The sequence below is a fragment of the Oncorhynchus keta genome, unplaced genomic scaffold (assembly GCF_023373465.1).
Source record: "Oncorhynchus keta strain PuntledgeMale-10-30-2019 unplaced genomic scaffold, Oket_V2 Un_scaffold_14926_pilon_pilon, whole genome shotgun sequence".
NCBI lineage: Eukaryota > Metazoa > Chordata > Actinopteri > Salmoniformes > Salmonidae > Oncorhynchus > Oncorhynchus keta.
In genome coordinates, this window is record NW_026290794.1 from 7,420 (window position 1) to 31,351 (window position 23,932).

General features: G+C 44.8%; 1 protein-coding gene across 1 annotated transcript; it reads left to right on the forward strand.

Annotated features, from left to right (window-relative positions):
- The first annotated feature begins 19,412 nt into the window (after positions 1-19,412).
- Positions 19,413-22,357, forward strand: LOC127927518 (basic salivary proline-rich protein 1-like). Its single transcript, XM_052513990.1, has 2 exons — positions 19,413-19,442; positions 21,323-22,357. The coding sequence occupies exons 1-2, from the start codon at positions 19,413-19,415 to the stop codon at positions 22,355-22,357; spliced, it is 1,065 nt and encodes a 354-aa protein (XP_052369950.1).
- The last annotated feature ends 1,575 nt before the right edge of the window (positions 22,358-23,932 follow it).

Below are 23,932 nucleotides of genomic sequence, written 5' to 3' on the forward strand. Positions count from 1 at the left end.
GATGTTTTTACACTATAGAATCATATTGCAAGTGCGCGCGCATTTGCAATATGTTTCAATGTGCATTTACCATATGAAATTTGACATGCTCAAAAATGCTAAATTGACTGGTCTGATGGACACAGGATGGCCGAGCAGTGATAGTTGTACATTTCCATCACTCGTTGTGTTGATTTCATCATGTCCATTTGTTTATGTTTTTCTCACTTTTGCAAAGTCACTGTGCATTTGCAATATGGTTCAATGGGCAGGTACCATCACGAATTTGTCATGCTATAAAAATCCTGCACGAATGTGAAATTGACTGGCCCGATGAACTCGGGATAGCTGGGCAGTGATTCTGGTTCATCTCCATGGCTCGTTAGGGTTGATTTCAGAATGTCACTTTTGGTGATGGTCCCTCTCCGTTTAAACATATTGCTAATGTACAAAAGTCAACTAGCAAGTCAGTGTCCATCAGTCAATTAGATGTCATTTTGACACCAAACTGATACCAATTGACACCAAACCCACTTTTTCCAACTCATTTAGAAGCCAACTATCATATATGTCAGAGCAGGCCCATAATTCACAGCGCCTTTAGTTTAAAACATAATAAAAACGTAAAACACATAGTTACGTTCTAGCTGCGGGTCCAGGTCAGACATTATGTGAAGGCCTATGTGAGGCGACCCCGAATCCCGAGTTTCGGCTCGATAGGTCCTTCGGTGCCCGAGTAAAACCCTAATTGGTGCTGAAAATCCACTTTTTTCCATGCCTTGCTATGGGGTCCTTGAATGAGCTATCGGACCGAAACGTTGGGGTCCGTCTCTATGGGCCGAGCCGGTTCCAATGCACCTAGTCTTGTGTCTCTGAGACTTTTCTAAATGTCGCCATTTTCGTAATGGTCAAAATGAATTGAAATCATTGCAAATGTACGAGGCTATTTCTCGGTCCGAGAACCTTCTAGAGCCACCTAACTCACCACGCACTATCGACCCGAGGTCTAGAACAGGTTTCTAAAGTTTCGGAACTCTAGGTCTGACGGTTCTTTTTTAGCTCGAACAAAGCTAACTATTGGAGGCACTGTCTGTCTCTACAACCCCCAATACGTCCCTCCTTCCAAGTTGTGTGTCTGTGTGATTTAGTTTTCCTTTGAAATTTTATGGGAAAAATGACTGATTTACAGTTCATGGGGTTGCCTAATCACACATATGAAGTTTTGGACAGATCTGACTTTTTAACCCCTCGAAACAGCCCCTGAGACACCAATTAAGGCACTTCCGGTTGGCACAGGAAGCTATAAGTAAACCCATGTCTTGATTGACATAGAAACTTACAGAATCCTGAGTTTTAAGTCCTTACGTTAAGAATTGACTGATTTACACAGGGTTGAATGCACTATGTCTATCAAACTGCAGGCAGGTAATGGAAAAACAATTTTAGGGTGATTTTAACCACTTCCGGTTGGTCCAGGAAGCCTAGAATCAACACAGGTAGACCTCATACTGGCCTGATGGACTGTTACCAAAGACAGGTTCATACGGCATTCATAACCCATATAGACTTCAGGTTGAATTTAGGGGTGCAGGCAATGTATTCCTATGGGGAGAGAAATCAATGCAAACTATTTGAAGTAAACACCTTCTTTTAACTATTAAGGGTTAATGCCACACGGTCAAGGTTAGGCTTGCACGGATCGGAAGGACCTTAGGAACGTACCTGAGGTCGAATTGTGCTTCTCACCCTAACGGTTCTCTCACTGTCACCCAAAAGCAAATGACGTTGTGGGGCAGGCTTCATTTGGGCCTACTTTTCTAATGGTCGCTGCGCTCAGACCGAGCGAGCTACGGTCAAGCGGGATATCTCGTTGAACTCGGCACGGCCTAGACATTATGTTTATGCCATTGCCTGCTCTCTGTGTCTTTGAGAACCACACTTTTTCACTCCATCCTTGCTGTGTGTGCGTGTGAGAGCTTTTCTTTGACATCTGTTGGGAGAGATGACTGATTTACAGTTCATGAGGGTTACCTAGTCACACATATGAAGTTTTGAAAAGATCTGACTTTTTTAACCCCTCGAAACAGCCCCTGAGACACCAATTAAGGCACTTCCGGTTGTCACAGGAAGCTATAAGTCAACATATATCCTCACTGGGCTATGCTTTTACAGAATCCTGAGTTTTAAGTCCTTACGTTAAGAATTGACTGATTTACACAGGGTTGAATGCACTATGTCTATCAAACTGCAGGCAGGTAATGGAAAAACACTTTTAGGGTGATTTTAACCACTTCCGGTTGGTCCAGGAAGCTTAGAATCAACACAGGTAGACCTCATACTGGCCTGATGGACTGTTACCAAAGACAGGTTCATACGGCATTCATAACCCATATAGACTTCAGGTTGAATTTAGGGGTAAAGGCAATGTATTCCTATGGGGAGAGAAGTCAATGCAAACTCTTTGAAGTAAACACCTTCTTTTAACTATTAAGGGTTAATGCCACACGGTCAAGGTTAGGCTTGCACGGATCGGAAGGACCTTAGGAACGTACCTGAGGTCGAATTGTGCTTCTCACCCTAACGGTTCTCTCACTGTCACCCAAAAGCAAATGACATTGAGGGCCAGGCTTCCTTTTGCGCCTTCTTTTTTTCAAGGTCGCTGCACTCAGAGCGAGCTACGGTCAAGCGGGGCGTCTCGTTGAACTCTGCACAGCCTGGAGACTATGGTGATGCCATTTTTGTGTTGATTTCAGAATGCCATTTTGGTGATGGTCCCTCTCCGTTTAAACATATTGCTAATGTACAAAAGTCAACTAGCAAGTCAGTGTCCACCAGTCAATTAGATGTCATTCTGACACCAAACTGATACCAATTGACACCAAACCCACTTTTTCCAACTCATTTAGAAGCCAACTATCACATATGTCAGAGCAGGCCCATAATTCACAGCGCCATTAGTTTAAAACATAATAAAAACGTAAAACACATAGTTACGTTCTAGCTGCGGGTCCAGGTCAGACATTATGTGAAGGCCTATGTGAGGCGACCCCGAATCCCGAGTTTCGGCTCGATAGGTCCTTCGGTGCCCGAGTAAAACCCTAATTGGTGCTGAAAATCCACTTTTTCCATGCCTTGCTATGGGGTCCTTGAATGAGCTATCGGACCGAAACGTTGGGGTCCGTCTCTATGGGCCGAGCCGGTTCCAATGCACCTAGTCTTGTGTCTCTGAGACTTTTCTAAATGTCGCCATTTTCGTAATGGTCAAAATGAATTGAAATCATTGCAAATGTACGAGGCTATTTCTCGGTCCGAGAACCTTCTAGAGCCACCTAACTCACCACGCACTATCGACCCGAGGTCTAGAACAGGTTTCTAAAGTTTCGGAACTCTAGGTCTGACGGTTCTTTTTAGCTCGAACAAAGCTAACTATTGGAGGCACTGTCTGTCTCTACAACCCCAATACGTCCCTCCTTCCAAGTTGTGTGTCTGTGTGATTTAGTTTTCCTTTGAAATTTTATGGGAAAAATGACTGATTTACAGTTCATGGGGGTTGCCTAATCACACATATGAAGTTTTGGACAGATCTGACTTTTTTAACCCCTCGAAACAGCCCCTGAGACACCAATTAAGGCACTTCCGGTTGTCACAGGAAGCTATAAGTCAACACATATCCTCACTGGGCTATGCTTTTACAGAATCCTGAGTTTTAAGTCCTTACGTTAAGAATTGACTGATTTACACAGGGTTGAATGCACTATGTCTATCAAACTGCAGGCAGGTAATGGAAAAACACTTTTAGGGTGATTTTAACCACTTCCGGTTGGTCCAGGAAGCTTAGAATCAACACAGGTAGACCTCATACTGGCCTGATGGACTGTTACCAAAGACAGGTTCATACGGCATTCATAACCCATATAGACTTCAGGTTGAATTTAGGGGTAAAGGCAATGTATTCCTATGGGGAGAGAAATCAATGCAAACTTTTTGAAGTAAACACCATCTTTTAACTATTAAGGGTTAATGCCACACTGTCAACGTTAGGCTTGCACGGATCGGAAGGACCTTAGGAACATACCTGAGGTCGAATTGTGCTTCTCACCCTAACGGTTCTCTCACTGTCACCCAAAAGCAAATGACGTTGTGGGGCAGGCTTCATTTTGGGCCTACTTTTCTAATGGTCGCTGCGCTCAGACCGAGCGAGCTACGGTCAAGCGGGATATCTCGTTGAACTCGGCACGGCCTAGACATTATGTTTATGCCATTGCCTGCTCTCTGTGTCTTTAAGAACCACACTTTTTCACTCCATCCTTGCTGTGTGTGCGTGTGAGAGCTTTTCTTTGACATCTGCTGGGAGAAATGACTGATTTACAGTTCATGAGGGTTACCTAGTCACACATATGAAGTTTTGAAAAGATCTGACCTTTTTAACCCATGGAAACTGCCACTGTGACACCATTAAAGGCACTTCCGGTTGGCACAGGAAGCTATAAATAAACTCATATCATGATTGGGGTATGCCTTTACAGAATCCCGAGTTTTAAGTCTTTACGTTAAGAACTGAGTTATTTACGGAGGGTTTAGTGAGTGTGTGTTATTTCAGAAAATCATAGAAAATCACAGAAATCTCGCAGAGCTCCGCAGCACACTTTAAAAAGATTCGTAAGAACAACCTGCAACTGGATCTGTAACCGTTGAAAAAAACACCTATCCGTGAACATCACCAAGGTGTCGTTATACGATTTCTCTTAAATGACGATAGATAAATGGCTGGTTCTTTTTTTTTATTGACACCGGAGGCTCCTTGACTTTGACGTGAAGTGGAAAAATAATTTCTCTATTTTCATTTTGGACCTTTAATCCCAGATAAATGGCCATAACTCAAAAACCGTTGAGGCCTAGACGCCATCTTGTTCGGGGCCAACTGCCCATTATGCCGCCCCTACGCTCACCGAGTTTCGGCTTCTAAATATTTTCAGTTTTCGAGATAAGGCCCCGTCGTGAATCGTGATGTTTTGTAGCAATAGCCATATGATTGCTTATGCCCTCTTGTGGGAATTTCCGGGACATGGGAAAATGACATAAATCTTATTATTTTTGTAAACGGAAACCGAATGTCCGACAACGTTCATTTGATGACTTCCTGGTAGGTCCGGCCCTGCCGCTCGGCCCGACGCCGTCCGCGAATTTTACAAACGATTTCGGACGTCTAGTAAGGGACCGTACATTTGCAATATGGACTTTCTCACTAACCATACAGGTACTGCCGAATTCTTCCCTTATGTATGGGAATAGGGTCTAAAGTAGTGCACTATATAGGGAATAGGGTCTAAAGTAGTGCACTATATAGGGAATAGGGTCTAAAGTAGTGCACTATATAGGGAATAGGGTCTAAAGTAGTGCACTATATAGGGAATAGGGTCTAAAGTAGTGTACTATGTAGGGAAAAGGGAGTCACTCGGGACACATATTCCCACAATGTGACAGTGACAGTTCATATAAAATAATATGTCAATTGAAATAAATTCATTAGACCCGAATCTAATCTAGACCGTAATCTAATCTAGACCGTAATCTAATCTAGACCGTAATCTAATCTAGACCCTAATCTAATCTAGACCCTAATCTAGACCCTAATCTAATCTAGACCCTAATCTAGACCCTAATCTAGACCCTAATCTAATCTAGACCCTAATCTAATCTAGACCGTAATCTAATCTAGACCCTAATATAATCTAGACCCTAATCTATAACCAAATCTAATCTAGACCCTAATCTAGACCCTAATCTAATCTAGACCCTAATCTAATCTAGACCGTAATCTAATCTAGACCCTAATATAATCTAGACCCTAATCTATAACCAAATCTAATCTAGACCCTAATCTAGACCCTAATCTAATCTAGACCCTAATCTAATCTAGACCCTAATCTGTGGATTTCATGACTGGGAATACAGATGTTAATTTGTTGGTCACAGATACCTGAAAACAAAAGGTAGAGGAGTGGATCAGAAAACCAGTGTCTGACCAGCATTTCCCTCTTGCAGCGCGACTAATCTCCTTGTTATAGTATTGTTGAGGGGTTCAGTACAGACTCCCTGGCCAGCCTGGTCCCCTTCCACTGTGTTATAGTATTGTTGAGGGGTTCAGTACAGACTCCCTGGCCAGCCTGGTCCCCTTCCACTGTGTTATAGTACTGTTGAGGGGTTCAGTACAGACTCCCTGGCCAGCCTGGTCCCCTTCCACTGTGTTATAGTATTGTTGAGGGGTTCAGTACAGACTCCTGGCCAGCCTGGTCCCCTTCCACTGTGTTATAGTACTGTTGAGCCTGGGGGTTCAGTACAGACTCCCTGGCCAGCCTGGTCCCCTTCCACTGTGTTATAGTACTGTTGAGGGGTTCAGTACAGACTCCCTGGCCAGCCTGGTCCCCTTCCACTGTGTTATAGTATTGTTGAGGGGTTCAGTACAGACTCCTGGCCAGCCTGGTCCCCCTTCCACTGTGTTATAGTATTGTTGAGGGGTTCAGTACAGACTCCTGGCCAGCCTGGTCCCCTTCCACTGTGTTATAGTATTGTTGAGGGGTTCAGTACAGACTCCTGGCCAGCCTGGTCCCCTTCCACTGTGTTATAGTATTGTTGAGGGGTTCAGTACAGACTCCCTGACCAGCCTGGTCCCCTTCCACTGTGTTATAGTATTGTTGAGGGTTCAGTACAGACTCCCTGGCCAGCCTGACCCCCTTCCACTGTGTTATAGTATTGTTGAGGGGTTCAGTACAGACTCCCTGGCCCCCTTCCACTGTGTTATAGTATTGTTGAGGGGTTCTTCCATTTCTTCCATATGGATCAGAGGACTGAGGAGATGGGAACACGGCCCAGAAGGATGTTTTTGTGTTTGCTGTAGCTTTGCCCAGATGAGCTCGGGCCACAACCAGACACAGAGCTTCGAGCTATTTCCAGCACTGTCTTATAGACAAGGATGTATTTGAAAACAAACCCCATGCCAAGTAACAGAAATCCCCAAATCTGTGATATTAGTAGCCTGGCTGGCACAGTGTGAGGTATTTAAATAAAAACATATTTGATATTAGTAGCCTGGCTGGCACAGTGTGAGGTATTTAAATAAAAAATACTTGATATTAGTAGCCTGGCTGGCACAGTGTGAGTAATTTAAATAAAAACATATTTGATATTAGTAGCCTGGCTGGCACAGTGTGTTACAACAATCACACATCTGTGATATTAGTAGCCTGGCTGGCACAGTGTGAGTAATTTAAATACAAAAATCTTTGATATTAGTAGCCTGACTGGCTAAACTTGAACCTGTATAAACCCACTGGACACACACTGGTTGAATCAACGTCTATTCCACGTCATTTCAATGACATTACATCGAATTCCAACGCGGAATAGACGTTGGAATTGAGGTCTGTGCCCAGTGGGGAAGGTTGTCTATTGTTTTAATCTGTGTCATCAATTATCTTTGGAGGCTTAATATAATTATGCGGTATTAGTGTGATGTATTATACATGAGCAATTTTCACCTCCCACATATTCCACGTCTTGTAATTCAATCAGGGTTTTATTATTCATGTCTGGTGTTTCCGACCTGCGTTGGTGAATACGAGATGGAAAATGAACCTGTTTAATTTAACCACGCCCGAAAGAGAACAGGACAGGCTTAGCATGTTCAAACGAGCCCCATAGTATGTGAATATAGTTTGTTACATGTTTTTCACTATTGATTCAAAACCCCTATTCCCTATTGCGTATAGGGCCCTGCTCTAAAGTAGTGCACTATGTAGGGAATAGGGTTCTAAGGCTCTGGTCTAAAGTAGTGTACTATATAGGGAATATGGCCTGGTCTAAAGTAGTGTACTATATAGGGAATATGGTTCTATAGGGTCCTGGTCTAAAGTAGTGTACTATATAGGGAATATGGTTCTATAGGGGCTCTGGTCTAAAGTAGTGTACTATATAGGGAATATGGTTCTATAGGGCCCTGGTCTAAAGTAGTGCACTACATAGGGAATAGGGTTCTATAGGGCTCTGGTCTAAAGTAGTGTACTATATAGGGAATATGGTTCTATAGGGCTCTGGTCTAAAGTAGTGTTCTATATAGGGAATATGGTTCTATAGGGGCTCTGGTCTAAAGTAGTGTACTATATAGGGAATAGGGTTCTAGTGCACTACATAGGGCTAGGGGCTCTGGTCTAAAGTAGTGTACTATATAGGGAATATGGTTCTATAGGGCTCTGGTCTGGTTCTATATAGGGAATAAAGTAGTAGTGCACTAAATAGGGAATAGGGTTCTATAGGGCTCTGGTCTAAAGTAGTGCACTATATATAGGAATATGGTTCTATAGGGCTCTGGAATAGGGTTCTATAGGGTTCTAAGGGGCTCTGGTCTAAAGTAGTGTACTATATAGGAATATGGTTCTATAGGGCCCTGGTCTAAAGTAGTGTTCTATAGGGCCCTGGTCTAAAGTAGTGTACTATATAGGGAATAGGGTTCTATAGGGCTACTGTCTAAATTAGTGTACTATATAGGGAATAGGGTTCTATAGGGCTCTGGTCTAATGAATAGGGTTCTATAGGGCTACAGTCTACTATATAGGGAATAGGGTGCCATAGGGCCATGGCCTAAAGTAGTGCACTATATAATGAATAGGGTTCCATAAGGCTCTGGTCTAAAGTAGTGCACTATTTAAGGAATAGGGTTCCATATGGCTCTGGTCTAAAGTAGTGCACTATGTTGGGAATAGGGTCCTATATGGTACGCATCCATATAATGTAGTCAGAGGTGAGGGTCTGTGAAATCACTCACCATCTGTCTGTTTTATACTCCAACAGGTGTGCTGCAGTAACTGACTGAGTCTAATAAGAACATGGAATCAGTTCAGTAGAAAAGTAATGTCTATTCAGATGTGATTCCTTAAAGATAGACACTAGATTAAGATGTTCAGATGAAACCCACCAATAGCCGGCCGGCAAACAATACAGCCAGACAGCCAGACAGCCAGACAGCCAGACAGACAGACAGACAGACAGACAGACAGACAGACAGACAGACAGACAGACAGACAGACATGACAGACTGGCCGGCAAACAGACAGACAGACAGACAGACAGACAGACAGACAGACAGACAGACAGACAGACAGACAGACAGACAGAGTCACAAGTCACTGCCTTCATCTTCCCACGATCTCTCTGCCCTTTCAAGTGTCAAACTGTATGTTAATCTCTACGGGACGGGTGTCCCTAAACCGGGATGGGTGTCCCTAAACTGGGACGGGTGTCTCTAAACTGGGACGGGTGTCCCTAAACTGGGATGGGTGTCCCTAAACTGGGATGGGTGTCCCTAAACTGGGACGGGTGTCCCATGGGTGTCGCTAAACTGGGATGGTGTCCCTAAACTGGGGGTTTCCCTAAACTGGGACGGGTGTCCCTAAACTGGGACGGGTGTCCCTAAACTGGGATGGGTGTCCCTAAACCTGGGATGGGTGTCCCTAAACTGGGATGGGTGTCCCTAAACTGGGACGGGTGTCCCTAAACTGGGATGGGTGTCCCTAAACTGGGACGCTTGGTAACCCTAGAATGACATTAATCTCTAAGGGACGGGTGTCCCTAAACCGGGATGGGTGTCCCTAAACTGGTGTCCCTAAACTGGGGGTGTCCCTAAACTGGGATGGGTGTCCTTAAACTGGGATGGGTGTCCCTAAACTGGGATGGGTGTCCCTAAACTGGGATGGGTGTCCCTAAACTGGGATGGGTGTCGCTAAACTGGGATGGGTGTCCCCTGTCCCTAAACTGGGACGGGTGTCCCTAAACTGGGGACGGGTGTCCCTAAACTGGGGACAGGTGTCCCTAAACTGGGATGGGTGTCCCTAAACTGTTGCTAAACTGGGATGGTGTCCCTAAACTGGGATGGGTGTCCCTAAACTGGGATGGGTGTCCCTAAACTGGGACGGGTGTCCCTAAACTGGGATGGGTGTCCTTAAACTGGGATGGGATGGGTGTCGCTAAACTGGGATGGGTGTCCCTAAACTGGGATGGGTGTCGCTAAACTGGGACGGGTGTCCCTAAACTGGGATGGGTGTCCCTAAACTGGGATGGGTGTCCCTAAACTGGGATGGGTGTCCCTAAACTGGGATCGGTGTGTCCCTAAACTGGGATGGTGTCCCTAAACTGGGATGGGTGTCCCTAAACTGGGATGGGTGTCCCTAAACGGTGTCCCTAAACTGGGATGAGTGTCCCTAAACTGGGATGAGTGTCCCTAAACTGGGACGGGTGTCCCTAAACTGGGATGAGTGTCCCTAAACTGGGATGAGTGTCCCTAAACTGGGACGGGTGTCCCTAAACTGGGACGGGTGTCCCTAAACCGGGACGGGTGTCCCTAAACTGGGACGCTTGTTGCTAACCTGCGCTAATGTAACTAGCATGACGTTCTATACAACAGCCAACTTTCCGGGACATAGACATGTCTTACATGGGCAGAAAGCTTATTAAATTATTGTAAATCTAACTGCAGTGTCCAATTAACAGTAGCTATTAAAGTTTAAATAAATACCATGCTATTGTTTGAGGAGACAAGAACAAACAACTTCTGTCACGGCAACTGGTTTGATACATTTACCTCTGAAGGTAAATAACATTCAGTAATCTTGCTCTGATTTGTCATCCCGAGGTTCAGGGATGAATTGTACCATCGTTTTGTTTGATAAAATTATTTTTGTGTTCAAATGTAGGAACTGGGTTTTACAGTTTGAACCCAAACTGCTGTCTCTGGCTCCACACCCTCCCCGCCCGGCCATCTCGATGTTTGAAAGTTAGTGTATAAGCTAATGTTCCATCACTTATGACATTCCTGGGAGTGTTTAAACCCCCAAAAAAATATTACCATATAATATTTGCATGTTCTCTATAGTTATGTACTTGAAAATGTATCAATTGACCAATTCGGCACATTTGGGAAAACTCCTGGCAGACATGATACAGAATAGTGTGCAGTGATGTAATTCTTCACTGGATCAGTCGGAAACTTTGCACACACGCTGCTGCCATCTAGTGGCCAACATCTAAATTACACCTAGACTCCTATCTGAATGTATGGCCTTTTCTCTTGAATTTCAAAGATGATGGAGAAGAAAGTCAGAAAACAAAAACAAAATTGGTTTGTATTATCTTACATCAGATCTAATGTGTTATATTCTCCTACATTAATTTCACATTTCCACAAACTTCAAAGTGTTTTTCAAATTATATAAAAAATGCATGTGCAGTGGGGAAAAACAGTATTTAGTTCAGCCACCAACTGTGCAAGTTCTCCCACTTAAAAAGATGAGAGAGGCCTGTAATTTTCATCATAGGTACACTTCAACTATGACTGACAAAATGAGATAAAAAAATCTAGAAAATCACATTGTAGGATTTTTAATTAATGTATTTGCAAATTATGATGTAATTTCAGGTTAAATAAATATTTTTTAAAAAGGTACAATCCTTAAAGTAACAACTGGCATTTTGTTTTGTATCAGACATCTGAATGACAACATCACTGTGTGTTTTGTACCAGATTTCTGAATGACAACACCACTCTGTTGGAGGAACATTGCCTTCATTTATTGGTTACCCATGCATACCCCACAATACATGCTACAAAGGGTTCACAATCCCTAAGTCCAGAACAGACTATTGGAGGCTCACAGCACTACATAGAGCCATGACTACATGGAACTCTATTCCACAGTATTACATAGAGCCATGACTACATGGAACTCTATTCCACAGTACTACATAGAGCCATGACTACATGGAACTCTATTCCACAGTACTACATAGAGCCATGACTACATGGACCTCTATTCCACAGTACTACATAGAGCCATGACTACATGGAACTCTATTCCACAGTACTACATAGAGCCATGACTACATGGAACTCTATTCCACAGTACTACATAGAGCCATGACTACATGGAACTCTATTCCACAGTCCTACATAGAGCCATGACAACATGGAACTCTATTCCACAGTGCCACATAGAGCCATGACTACATGGAACTCTATTCCACAGTACTACATAGAGCCATGACTACATGGAACTCTATTCCACAGTACTACATAGAGCCATGACGACATGGAACTCTATTCCACAGTCCTACATAGAGCCATGACTACATGGAACTCTATTCCACAGTACTACATAGAGCCATGACTACATGGAACTCTATTCCACATCAAGTTACTGGTGCATACAACCAGGGCACTTCTACAGGAACATTATATGATTTTTTTTTAAAAGCCACGAAGAAGAATGGGAGAACAACATCATCTCCTGGTTCCAGAGCCCTCGTAGTGAGCTGGTAAATCATTGTAGTGTGAAAACGGTTTGAACATCGTACGTGTCTGAGAGACGGTGAATTATCTGCCCGACGTCGCCAGAGAGACACGCTGCTGTTCTTAAATTGTTCATGAGATCGACTCGTGAAGTGAGAACGTGTCTCTTTCATTATTCCACTGTATCAAGGAGAAGAGGTGCTTCTGCAACAGATTAGCTGTGTTACGGAGGGGTGTGTTCGTTTAGCTGTGTTAGGGAGGGGTGTGTTCGTTTAGCTGTGTTACAGAGGGGTGTGTTCGTTTAGCTGTGTTAGGGAGGGGTGTGTTCGTTTAGCTGTGTTAGGGAGGGTGTGTTCGTTTAGCTGTGTTAGGGAGGGTGTGTTCATTTAGCTGTGTTAGGGATGGGTGTGTTCGTTTAGCTGTGTTACGGAGGGGTGTGTTCGTTTAGCTGTGTTAGGGAGGGGTGTGTTCATTTAGCTGTGTTACGGAGGGTGTGTTCACTTAGCTGTGTTACGGAGGGGTGTGTTCGTTTAGCTGTGTTACAGAGGGGTGTGTTCGTTTAGCTGTGTTAGGGAGGGGTGTGTTCATTTAGCTGTGTTAGGGAGGGGTGTGTTCATTTAGCTGTGTTAGGGAGGGGTGTGTTCGTTTAGCTGTGTTACGGAGGGGTGTGTTCATTTAGCTGTGTTACGGAGGGGTGTGTTCATTTAGCTGTGTTACGGAGGGTGTGTTCACTTAGCTGTGTTAGGGAGGGGTGTGTTCATTTAGCTGTGTTACGGAGGGGTGTGTTCATTTAGCTGTGTTACGGAGGGGTGTGTTCGTTTAGCTGTGTTAGGTAGGGGTGTGTTAATTTAGCTGTGTTAGGGAGGGGTGTGTTCATTTAGCTGTGTTAGGGAGGGGTGTGTTCGTTTAGCTGTGTTACGGAGGGGTGTGTTCATTTAGCTGTGTTAGGGAGGGTGTGTTCGTTTAGCTGTGTTAGGGAGGGGTGTGTTCATTTAGCTGTGTTAGGGAGGGGTGTGTTCATTTAGCTGTGTTAGGGAGGGGTGTGTTCGTTTAGCTGTGTTAGGGAGGGGTGTGTTCATTTAGCTGTGTTACGGAGGGGTGTGTTCATTTAGCTGTGTTAGGGAGGGTGTGTTCATTTAGCTGTGTTACGGAGGGGTGTGTTCATTTAGCTGTGTTAGGGAGGGGTGTGTTCATTTAGCTGTGTTACGGAGGGGTGTGTTCATTTAGCTGTGTTAGGGAGGGGTGTGTTCATTTAGCTGTGTTAGGGAGGGGTGTGTTCGTTTAGCTGTGTTAGGGAGGGGTGTGTTCATTTAGCTGTGTTAGGGAGGGGTGTGTTCGTTTAGCTGTGTTAGGGAGGGTGTGTTCGTTTAGCTGTGTTAGGGAGGGGTGTGTTCGTTTAGCTGTGTTACGGAGGGGTGTGTTCGTTTAGCTGTGTTAGGGAGGGTGTGTTCATTTAGCTGTGTTAGGGATGGTGTGTTCGTTTAGCTGTGTTAGGGAGGGGTGTGTTCATTTAGCTGTGTTAGGGATGGGTGTGTTCGTTTAGCTGTGTTACGGAGGGGGTGTGTTCATTTAGCTGTGTTAGGGAGGGGTGTGTTCGTTTAGCTGTGTTAGGGAGGGGTGTGTTCGTTTAGCTGTGTTAGGGAGGGGTGTGTTCGTTTAGCTGTGTTAGGGAGGGGTGTGTTCATTTAGCTGTGTTAGGGAGGGGTGTGTTCGTTTAGCTGTGTTAGGGAGGGGTGTGTTCGTTTAGCTGTGTTAGGGAGGGGTGTGTTCGTTTAGCTGTGTTAGGGAGGGGTGTGTTCGTTTAGCTGTGTTAGGGAGGGGTGTGTTCGTTTAGCTGTGTTAGGCAGGGGTGTGTTCGTTTAGCTGTGTTAGGGAGGGGTGTGTTCATTTAGCTGTGTTAGGGAGGGGTGTGTTCGTTTAGCTGTGTTAGGGAGGGGTGTGTTCGTTTAGCTGTGTTAGGGAGGGGTGTGTTCGTTTAGCTGTGTTAGGGAGGGGTGTGTTCGTTTAGCTGTGTTAGGGAGGGGTGTGTTCGTTTAGCTGTGTTATTATGTGTAGCCTGTCAGTGCTAGTCTGAAGATAACGTAGCATCACAGCTAGCATTTGTAGCCTGTCAGTATTAGTCATATGATAATGTAGCATCACAGCTAGCATGTGTAGCCTGTCAGTATTAGTCATATGATAATGTAGCATCACAGCTAGCATTTGTAGCCTGTCAGTATTAGTCATATGATAACGTAGCATCACAGCTAGCATGTGTAGCCTGTCAGTGCTAGTTAATCCTCCAGCAATTTTCAAGCAATTCTCATCATTTTAGAAAAGTAATAGTTTTTGCCAAGAACCTTAATTTTATGCCACTATTTATACAATATAATTGTGATATTAGTAGAAATTAACAACCTAAATCATTCGTAAATCATTGATAACATGACCTTGACAAACCTAATTGCCAGTCTATAATTATCTCCAGGATTGTAATGTGAATATTACATCTGCCTATTCAAAACCGGCTCCATTTTTTTTATTTTTACATAACAATGTGCTCCCATATTAACATTCAGACAAGGTTTCACCACAAAATAATTTAAGAAAATGAAAAAACTATAATAAAATCCACTTCTCAATTGGTCTGTCAGAGGAAATAAACAGCAATGAATGGTCTGCATCTCAAATGGCACCCTATTCCCTATTATAGTACACTACATAAGGTTGGAAGTAGTGCACTACATAGGGAATAGGGTGCCACGTGGGATGCATCTGGAGTTGACAACGAAGAAGAGAGAAATTCAAAACGTCTCCTTCATGTCTTCTAAATCCTCGGGTTCCATTTCAAAGTAAAAAGCGCTGAGGCGTGGAAACACACCTGTTTGGGGTCAACCCACATTCATCCACTATGAAAACAACCTGACTTGTCGTTTAGAAAGCGATCAAAGACTCTCTCGGGCTGACAAGCCGACGAGCACAACACTTCCTCATAGCTGTTGTTTCTTCTTCTTCTTTATTCTCCATTTCACAAAGTCCTTTTATGCAAATCCTCCGTCCCGCAAAATATTCACCTGTGAATTAATGAAGAGGAATGAGAAGGAGTGAGGCCCTAAGCTCGTATAGGAGACAATGGACTAGACTCTTAGAGATATATATATATATATATATATATATATATATATATATATACACACACACACACACACACACACACACACACACACACACACACACACACACACACACACACACACACACACACACACACACACACACACACAGCGCTACACACACAGAGAGACACACACACACACAGCGCTACACACACAGAGAGACACACACACACACACACACACACACACACACACACACACACACACACACACACACACACACACACACACACTGAGAAACACACACACACACAGAGAGAGGAGAAATGACATATCCTATCTCACTTCAAATATTTGTCTGTTTGAGGTATTCATGAGGATGAATGGCAGTGTGAATAGCCACTATCGTTGTTTATTTTGCATGAATAAACACCGCCGGCAATCTCAATCTATTTGTTCAAGTAGAAACGAGGCCAAATATAGAGGCAGAACAATCATCTTCTTCAAGTGCGGGTGCTAAAACAACCAGGGAGGACGAAGGAGACGTTGTACGGGTCGCATGGACCCTTTTTACGCCTAGTGACGTCAACACAAAGATCATTCAAATAGGACAACATTGGTTTAAAAATAAATAAAAAAAATAAATAAAAAATAGCCATCTGTGGGTTTATGAGAATATAAATTGCTTTAGTTTTCTTAGAACAGAGAAAGGTGATGCATTTATCATTCCTGTGAGGAATGATGAGTAATTTCAGCTATATCTTCTACTGAACCTATGAATAAGGATGAGGAGGAATTTCAGCTATATCTTCTCCTGAACCTGTGAGGAATGATGAGGAATTTCAGCTATATCTTCTCCTGAACCTGTGAGGAATGATGAAGAGGAATTTCAGCTATATCTTCTCCTGAACCTGTGAGGAACGATGAGGAGGAATTTCAGCTATATCTTCTCGTGAACCTGTGAGGAATGAATGAGGAATGATGAGGGAATTTCAGCTATATCTTCTCCTGAACCTGTGAGGAATGATGAGGAGGAATTTCAGCTATATCTTCTCCTGAACCTGTGAGGAACGATGAGGAGGAATTTCAGCTATATCTTCTCCTGAACCTGTGAGGAATGATGAGGAGGAATTTCAGCTATATCTTCTCCTGAACCTGTGAGGAAGGGTGAGGAGGAATTTCAGCTTATCTTCCATCCTGTTTTCCCTTAACCTAGCCTCTTAACCTGTGTGTGTGTGTGTGTGTGTGTGTGTGTGTGAGGAAGTGTGTGTGTGTGTGTGTGTGTGTGTGTGTGTGTGTGAGGAGGGGAGGACAGCTCATACCCTCCAGAGGGAGAGGAATGCCCTCCGGAGAGGAAGAGGACAGCTATATCTTCTCCTGAACCTCCGGAGGGAGAGGACAGGTCCTGAACCTGAGGGAGAGGACAGGTCAACCCTCCGGGAGGATTTCAGCTATACAGGTCAACCTACCTGAGGGGAGAGGAGGAATTTCAGCTCAACCCTCCGGACCTGTGAGGAGGACAGCTATATCTTCTCCTGAACCTGAGGGAGAGGACAGGAATTTCAGCCCTCCGGAGGGAGGACAGGTCAGCCCTCCGGACCTGAGGACAGGTCAACCTACCTGAGGGAGAGGACAGGTCAACCCTCCGGAGGGAGAGGACAGGTCAACCCTCCGGAGGGAGAGGACAGGTCAACCCTCCGGAGGGAGAGGACAGGTCAACCCTCCGGAGGGAGAGGACAGGTCAACCAGAGAACCAAAACAGGACCACATCTCACATCACTTGGCTTAAAACATCTTGATTTGTAAAATTAACACGAAGCTTTGTTTTCCTGTAACGCCTGCAATCACTACGGACATGATGTCTTTCAATATGCCCGTTCACATGAATGAGCTATTCTGGACAGGCACTACGAAGCCAGCCTGATTACCCTAGCTCTGGTCCTTATCCCAGCATACCAGGAAGTTACCGAGAAGGAGAGAGAGAGAAACAGGAAACGAAGCAAACGACGCGCTCATCCATAACGTTGACAAGTATAATAAACGTTGCTTCATTTAAACATGAGCGCTTGTCTGTATATTCTTTACACCTTAAACTGTTACTGGGAGACAATAATAAAGTGTGTGTGTGTCTCTCTGTGTGTGTGTCTCTCTCTGTGTGTGTGTGTGTGTGTGTGTGTGTGTGTGTGTGTGTGTGTGTGTGTGTGTGTGTGTGTGTGTGTGTGTGTGTGTGTGTGTGTGTGTGTGTGTGTGTGTCTCTCTGTGTGTGTGTGTGTGTCTCTCTGTGTGTGTGTGTGTGTGTGTGTGTGTGTGTGTGTGTGTGTGTGTGTGTCTTTAAACTGTGACGGGAGACAAGAATAAAGGGTGTGAAATGTATGTACTGAGATAGAGAGGTTAACTTGTGTGTGATCCACATTGTTGTGTGTGTGTGTGTGTGTGTGTGTGTGTGTGTGTGTGTGTGTGTGTGTGTGTGTGTGTGTGTGTGTGTGTGTGTGTGTGTGTGTGTGTGTGTGTGTGTGTGTGTGTGTCAGTAATGAACTTCTCCATCACATCTTGTAATCACTACACTAAACACTTTGTTTTCCTTTATCTCTTGTAATCAGTTGTCTTGTAGAACACAAGTGTAACGGAACATGACTGTTAGACTCTAATCCATCAACATGACTGTTAGACTGTCAACATGACTGTTAGACTCTGTCAACATGTGTGTGTGTGTGACTGTAGACTCTAATCCATCAACATGACTGTTAGTGTGTCAATCCATCAACATGACTGTTAGACTCTAATCCATCAACATGTGTGTGTGACTGTGTCTAATCCATCAACATGACTGTAGACTCTAATCCATCAACATGTCTGAGTGTGTAATCCATCAACATGACTGTGTCTTTAAACTGTTACTGACGGGAGACAAGAATCAAATGACTGTTAGACTCTAATGTATGTACTGAGATCAACATGACTGTTAGTTAACATCAACATGACTGTTAAACTCTAATCCACATGACTGTTGTTAACCATCAACATGACTGTTAGACTCTAATCCATCAACATGACTGTGTGACTCTGTTCAACATGACTGTTAAACGCATGACTGTTAGGTCAGTCAACATGACTGTTAACTCTCCATCAACATCTTGTAATCACTACTCTAAACACTTTGTTTTCCTTTATCTCTTATGTATGACTCAGTTGACTGTTAGACTCTTCATCAACATGACTTTAGGATTCTCATGACTGTTAGAATCCACAACATGACTGTTGACTCTAATCCATCAAATGACTTTATTTATTCCAGCTTTATTAACGGAACATGACTGTTAGACTCTAATCCATCAACATGACCGTTAGTCTCTAATCCATCAACATGACTGTTGGACTCTAATCCATCAACATGACTGTTATGACTCTAATCCATCAACATGACTGTAGACTCTAATCCATCAACATGACTAGACTCTAATCCATCAACATGACTGTTAGAGTCTTATTCAACTGTTAGATCTAACTGTTGTTAGACTCTAATCCATCAACATGACTGTTAGAGTCTTATTCATCATGACTGTTAGACTCTAATCCATCAACATGACTGTTAGACTCTAATCCATCAACATGACTGTTAGACTCTAATCCATCAACATGACTGTTAGACTCTAATTCATCAACATGACTGTTAGACTCTAATCCATCAACATGACTGTTAGACTCTAATCCATCAACATGATTCATCATTAATCCATCATGACTGTAAGACTCTCAACAATTCATCAACATGACTGTTAGACTCTAATCCATCAACATGACTGTTAGACTCTAATCCATCAACATGACTGTTAGACTCTTCATCAACATGACTGTTAGACTCTTATTCAACATGACTGTTAGACTCTTCATCAACATGACTGTTAGACTCTTCCATCAACATGACTGTTAGACTCTAATCCATCAACATGACTGTTCGACTCTAATCCATCAACATGACTGTTAGACTCTAATTCATCAACATGACTGTTAGACTCTTCATCAACATGACTGTAAGACTCTAATCCATCAACATGACTGTTAGACTCTAATCCATCAACATGACTGTTAGACTCTAATCCTAATCCATCAACATGACTGTTAGACTCTAATCCATCAACATGACTGTTAGACTATTCATCAACATGACTGTTAGACTCTAATCATCAACATGACTGTTAGACTCTAATCCATCAACATGACTGTTAGACTCTAATCCATCAACATGACTGTTAGACTCTAATCCATCAACATGACTGTTAGACAACATCTAATCCATCAACATGACTGTTAGACTCTTCATCATCAACATGACTGTTAGACTCTAATCCATCAACATGACTGTTAGACTCTAATCCATCAACATGACTGTTAGACTCTTCATCAACATGACTGTTAGACTCTAATCCATCAACATGACTGTTAGACTCTAATCCATCAACATGACTGTTAGACTCTTCATCAACATGACTGTTAGACTCTAATCCATCAACATGACTGTTAGACTCTAATCCATCAACATGACTGTTAGACTCTCCATCAACATGACTGTTAGACTCTAATCCATCAACATGACTGTTAGGCTCTAATCCATCAACATGACAGTCTATTCAACAGACAGTTCTCCTCTCTAGTCTCAACCTGACTCTTCTACAGGTTAGACGGTATCCATCCTGTTCTCTAACCAGACATCAGTTCTTAATCCATCAACATGACTGTTCTCTAATCCAATCATACATCCCTAGACTCTAACCAGACATCTGTTAGTTCTTCTCAACAGACCTTCTCTCTATCCCTCTCTAATCCATCAACATCAGTTCTTCTCTAGACCTCTCTATCCCTCTAACCAGACATCAGTTCTTCTCTAGATCCTTCTGACTCTATCTCCTCTCAACCAGACATCAGTTCTTCTCTAGACCTTCTCTCTCATCCATCAGTCTAATCAGACATCAGTTCTTCTCTAGTCTCCCTGTCTTCTCGTCTAGTCTTCTCTATCCCTCTAACCAGACATCAGTTATTCTCTAGACCTTCTCTCTATCCCTCTCTAATCAGACATCAGTTCTTATCTAGACCTTCTCTCTATCCCTCTAACCAGACATCAGTTCTTCTCTAGACCTTCTCTCTATCCCTCTCTAACCAGACATCAGTTCTTCTCTTAGGCCTTCTATCAATCCCTCTCTAACCAGACATCAGTTCTTCTCTAGCCTTCTCTCTATCCCTCTCTAATCAGACATCAGTTCTCCTCTAGTCTCCCAGTCTTCTAACAGGTCTCTTCCGGTATCCATTCCTCTCTAACCAGACATCAGTTCTAGTCTAACCCTAGGCCTTCTCTCTATTCCTCTCTAACCAGACATCAGTTCTTCCCTATGCCTTCTCTCTATTCCTCTCTAACCAGACATCAGTTCTTCCTCTAGGCCTTCTCTCTATTCCTCTCTGACCAGACATCAGTTCTCCTCTAGGCCTTCTCTCTAACCAGACAAAGGTTCATGGTCAGTCTTGCCAGTAACTTTCCAGACATGCTTATTACTTATAAATTCATAATGAGAAGAGATGAGACAAAGGAAAGAGAGAGAAGATAATAAAATAGTTAAAGAGAGAAGAGAGGAGAAGAGAAGAGAAGAGGAAGAGGAGAGGAGCGGAGAGGAGAGCTTCTCAACAGCTCTTTTTCCAAGTAGTGTGTAATAAAATGTGTGTTGTTAGGGAGCTTAGCTTGAAGAGATCTAATGAGCATTAAACCCACTCTCTGTGTCACACTTGTCTTAGCCAGACCCATCTGCCAGCTGGGGAGAGACTGCCTTAATTGTTTTGCAGAGCTTATTCCGCATCTAAACCGAGAGGTTGCTTCTTTCTGAGTGAGTGGTCAGGTGCAGACTTAGTGATATGAGGCCCCAAGGCAGGCAGAGGCCAGTCTGAAGCCCTCCCCAAGGCAGAGGCCAGTCTGAAGCCCTCCCCAAGCCAGAGAGCCAGCCCTCTGAAGCCCTGGAGCCCCCCAAGGCAGAGGCCTGTCTGGAGCCCTCCCCAAGGTCTGAGCCCTCCCAGAGGCCAGTCTGGAGCCCTCCCCAAGGCAGAGGCCAGTCTGGAGCCCTCCCCAAGGTCAGAGGCCAGTCTGAAGCCCTCCCCAAGGCAGAGGCCAGTCTGGAGCCCTCCCCAAGGCAGAGGCCAGTCTGGAGCCCTCCCCAAGGCAGAGGCCAGTCTGGAGCCCTCCCCAAGGCAGAGGCCAGTCTGGAGCCCTCCCCAAGGCAGAGGCCAGTCTGGAGCCCTCCCCAAGGCAGAGGCCAGTCTGGAGCCCTCCCCAAGGCAGAGGCCAGTCTGGAGCCCTCCCCAAGTCAGAGGCCAGTCTGGAGCCCTCCCCAAGGCAGAGGCCAGTCTGGAGCCCTCCCCAAGGCAGAGGCCAGTCTGGAGCCCTCCCCAAGGCAGAGGCCAGTCTGGAGCCCTCCCCAAGTCAGAGGCCAGTCTGGAGCCCTCCCCAAGTCAGAGGCCAGTCTGGAGCCCTCCCCAAGTCAGAGGCCAGTCTGGAGCCCTCCCCAAGGCAGAGGCCAGTCTGGAGCCCTCCCCAAGGCAGAGGCCAGTCTGGAGCCCTCCCCAAGGCAGAGGCCAGTCTGGAGCCCTCCCCCAAGGCAGAGGCCAGTCTGGAGCCCTCCCCAAGGCAGAGGCCAGTCTGAAGCCCTCCCCAAGGCAGAGGCCAGTCTGGAGCCCTCCCCAAGGCAGAGGCCAGTCTGGAGCCCTCCCCAAGGCAGAGGCCAGTCTGGAGCCCTCCCCAAGGCAGAGGCCAGTCTGGAGCCCTCCCCAAGGCAGAGGCCAGTCTGGAGCCCTCCCCAAGGCAGAGGCCAGTCTGGAGCCCTCCCCAAGGCAGAGGCCAGTCTGGAGCCCTCCCCAAGGCAGAGGCCAGTCTGGAGCCCTCCCCTTTATCTGGAGTAAAGACATGTAATTGAACTGAACAAATCTATCACCTTCTAATGCCCTCCCCGTCATGTTTTCATCTGATTGTCAATTAAATCACTTCAAAAAGTAGGTTACTTTCGCACATTCACCCCAACATATTCCAACATCTGAACAGTGCACTGTGCAACCGCCAAACTTTCCTTCAATTCAGCAATTGTCTAAAACTATCGCACTGGAGAAAATATCCAAACAAGAGAATCTGCGCCCCTCTTTTCTTACTCTAGCCGTAGCCCATGTATCTGATGCTGTCTGGACAAAAAGAGGATGATATGCCATAATATTTTTGGCCAGGCAGCATCAGGCACACGTCCTCGGCCTCCATGACGATGGCGGTATTATCAGAAGCACCTGTCTTTTTAACTAAATAAATGTGTATCGTATCCCCTAGAGGATAAGGGCCAGGGGCAGAGGGTTTCTACTAAACTAAGTGTAGCCCCCCCTAGAGGGGAAGGGCCAGAGGGCAGGGGGCAGAGGGTTTCTACTAAACTAATTGTATCCCCTTAGAGGGTAAGGGCCAGGGGCAGAGGGTTTCTACTAAACTAATCATATCCCCCCCCTAAACAAAGTTCCCCTACAGGGGCAGAGGGTTTCTAAAGTATCCCCCTAGAGGGTGTCAACTAAACGAATTGTATCCCCCTAGAGGGTAAGGGCCAGGGGCAGAGGGTTTCTACTAAACTAATCATATCCCCCTAGAGGGTAAGGGCCAGGGGCAGAGGGTTTCTACTAAACTAATCATATCCCCCTAGAGGGGAAGGGCCAGGGGCAGAGGGTTTCTACTAAACTAATCATATCCCCCTAGAGGGTAAGGGCCAGGGGCAGAGGGTTTCTACTAAACTAATCATATCCCCCTAGAGGGTAAGGGCCAGGGGCAGAGGGTTTCTACTAAACTAATCATATCCCCCTAGAGGGTAAGGGCCAGGGGCAGAGGGTTTCTACTAAACTAATCATATCCCCCTAGAGGGTAAGGGCCAGGGGCAGAGGGTTTCTACTAAACTAATCATATCCCCCTAGAGGGTACTGGAGAAAAGGGCCAGGGGCAGAGGGTTTCTACTAAACTAATCATATCCCCCTAGAGGGTACTAAGGGCCAGGGGCAGAGGGTTTCTACTAAACTAATCATATCCCCCTAGAGGGTAAGGGCCAGGGGCAGAGGGTTTCTACTAAACTAATCATATCCCCCTAGAGGGTAAGGGCCAGGGGCGGAGGGTTTCTACTAAACTAATCATATCCCCCTAGAGGGTAAGGGCCAGGGGCAGAGGGTTTCTACTAAACTAATCGTATCCCCCTAGAGAGTTTCTACTAAACTAATCATATCCCCCTAGAGGGTTTCTACTAAACTAATCATATCCCCCTAGAGGGTAAGGGCCAGGTGCAGAGGGTTTCTACTAAACTAATCATATCCCCCTAGAGGGTAAGGGCCAGGGGCAGAGGGTTTCTACTAAACTAATCATATCCCCCTAGAGGGTAAGGGCCAGGGGCAGAGGGTTTCTACTAAACTAATCATATCCCCCTAGAGGGTAAGGGCCAGGGGCAGAGGGTTTCTACTAAACTAATCATATCCC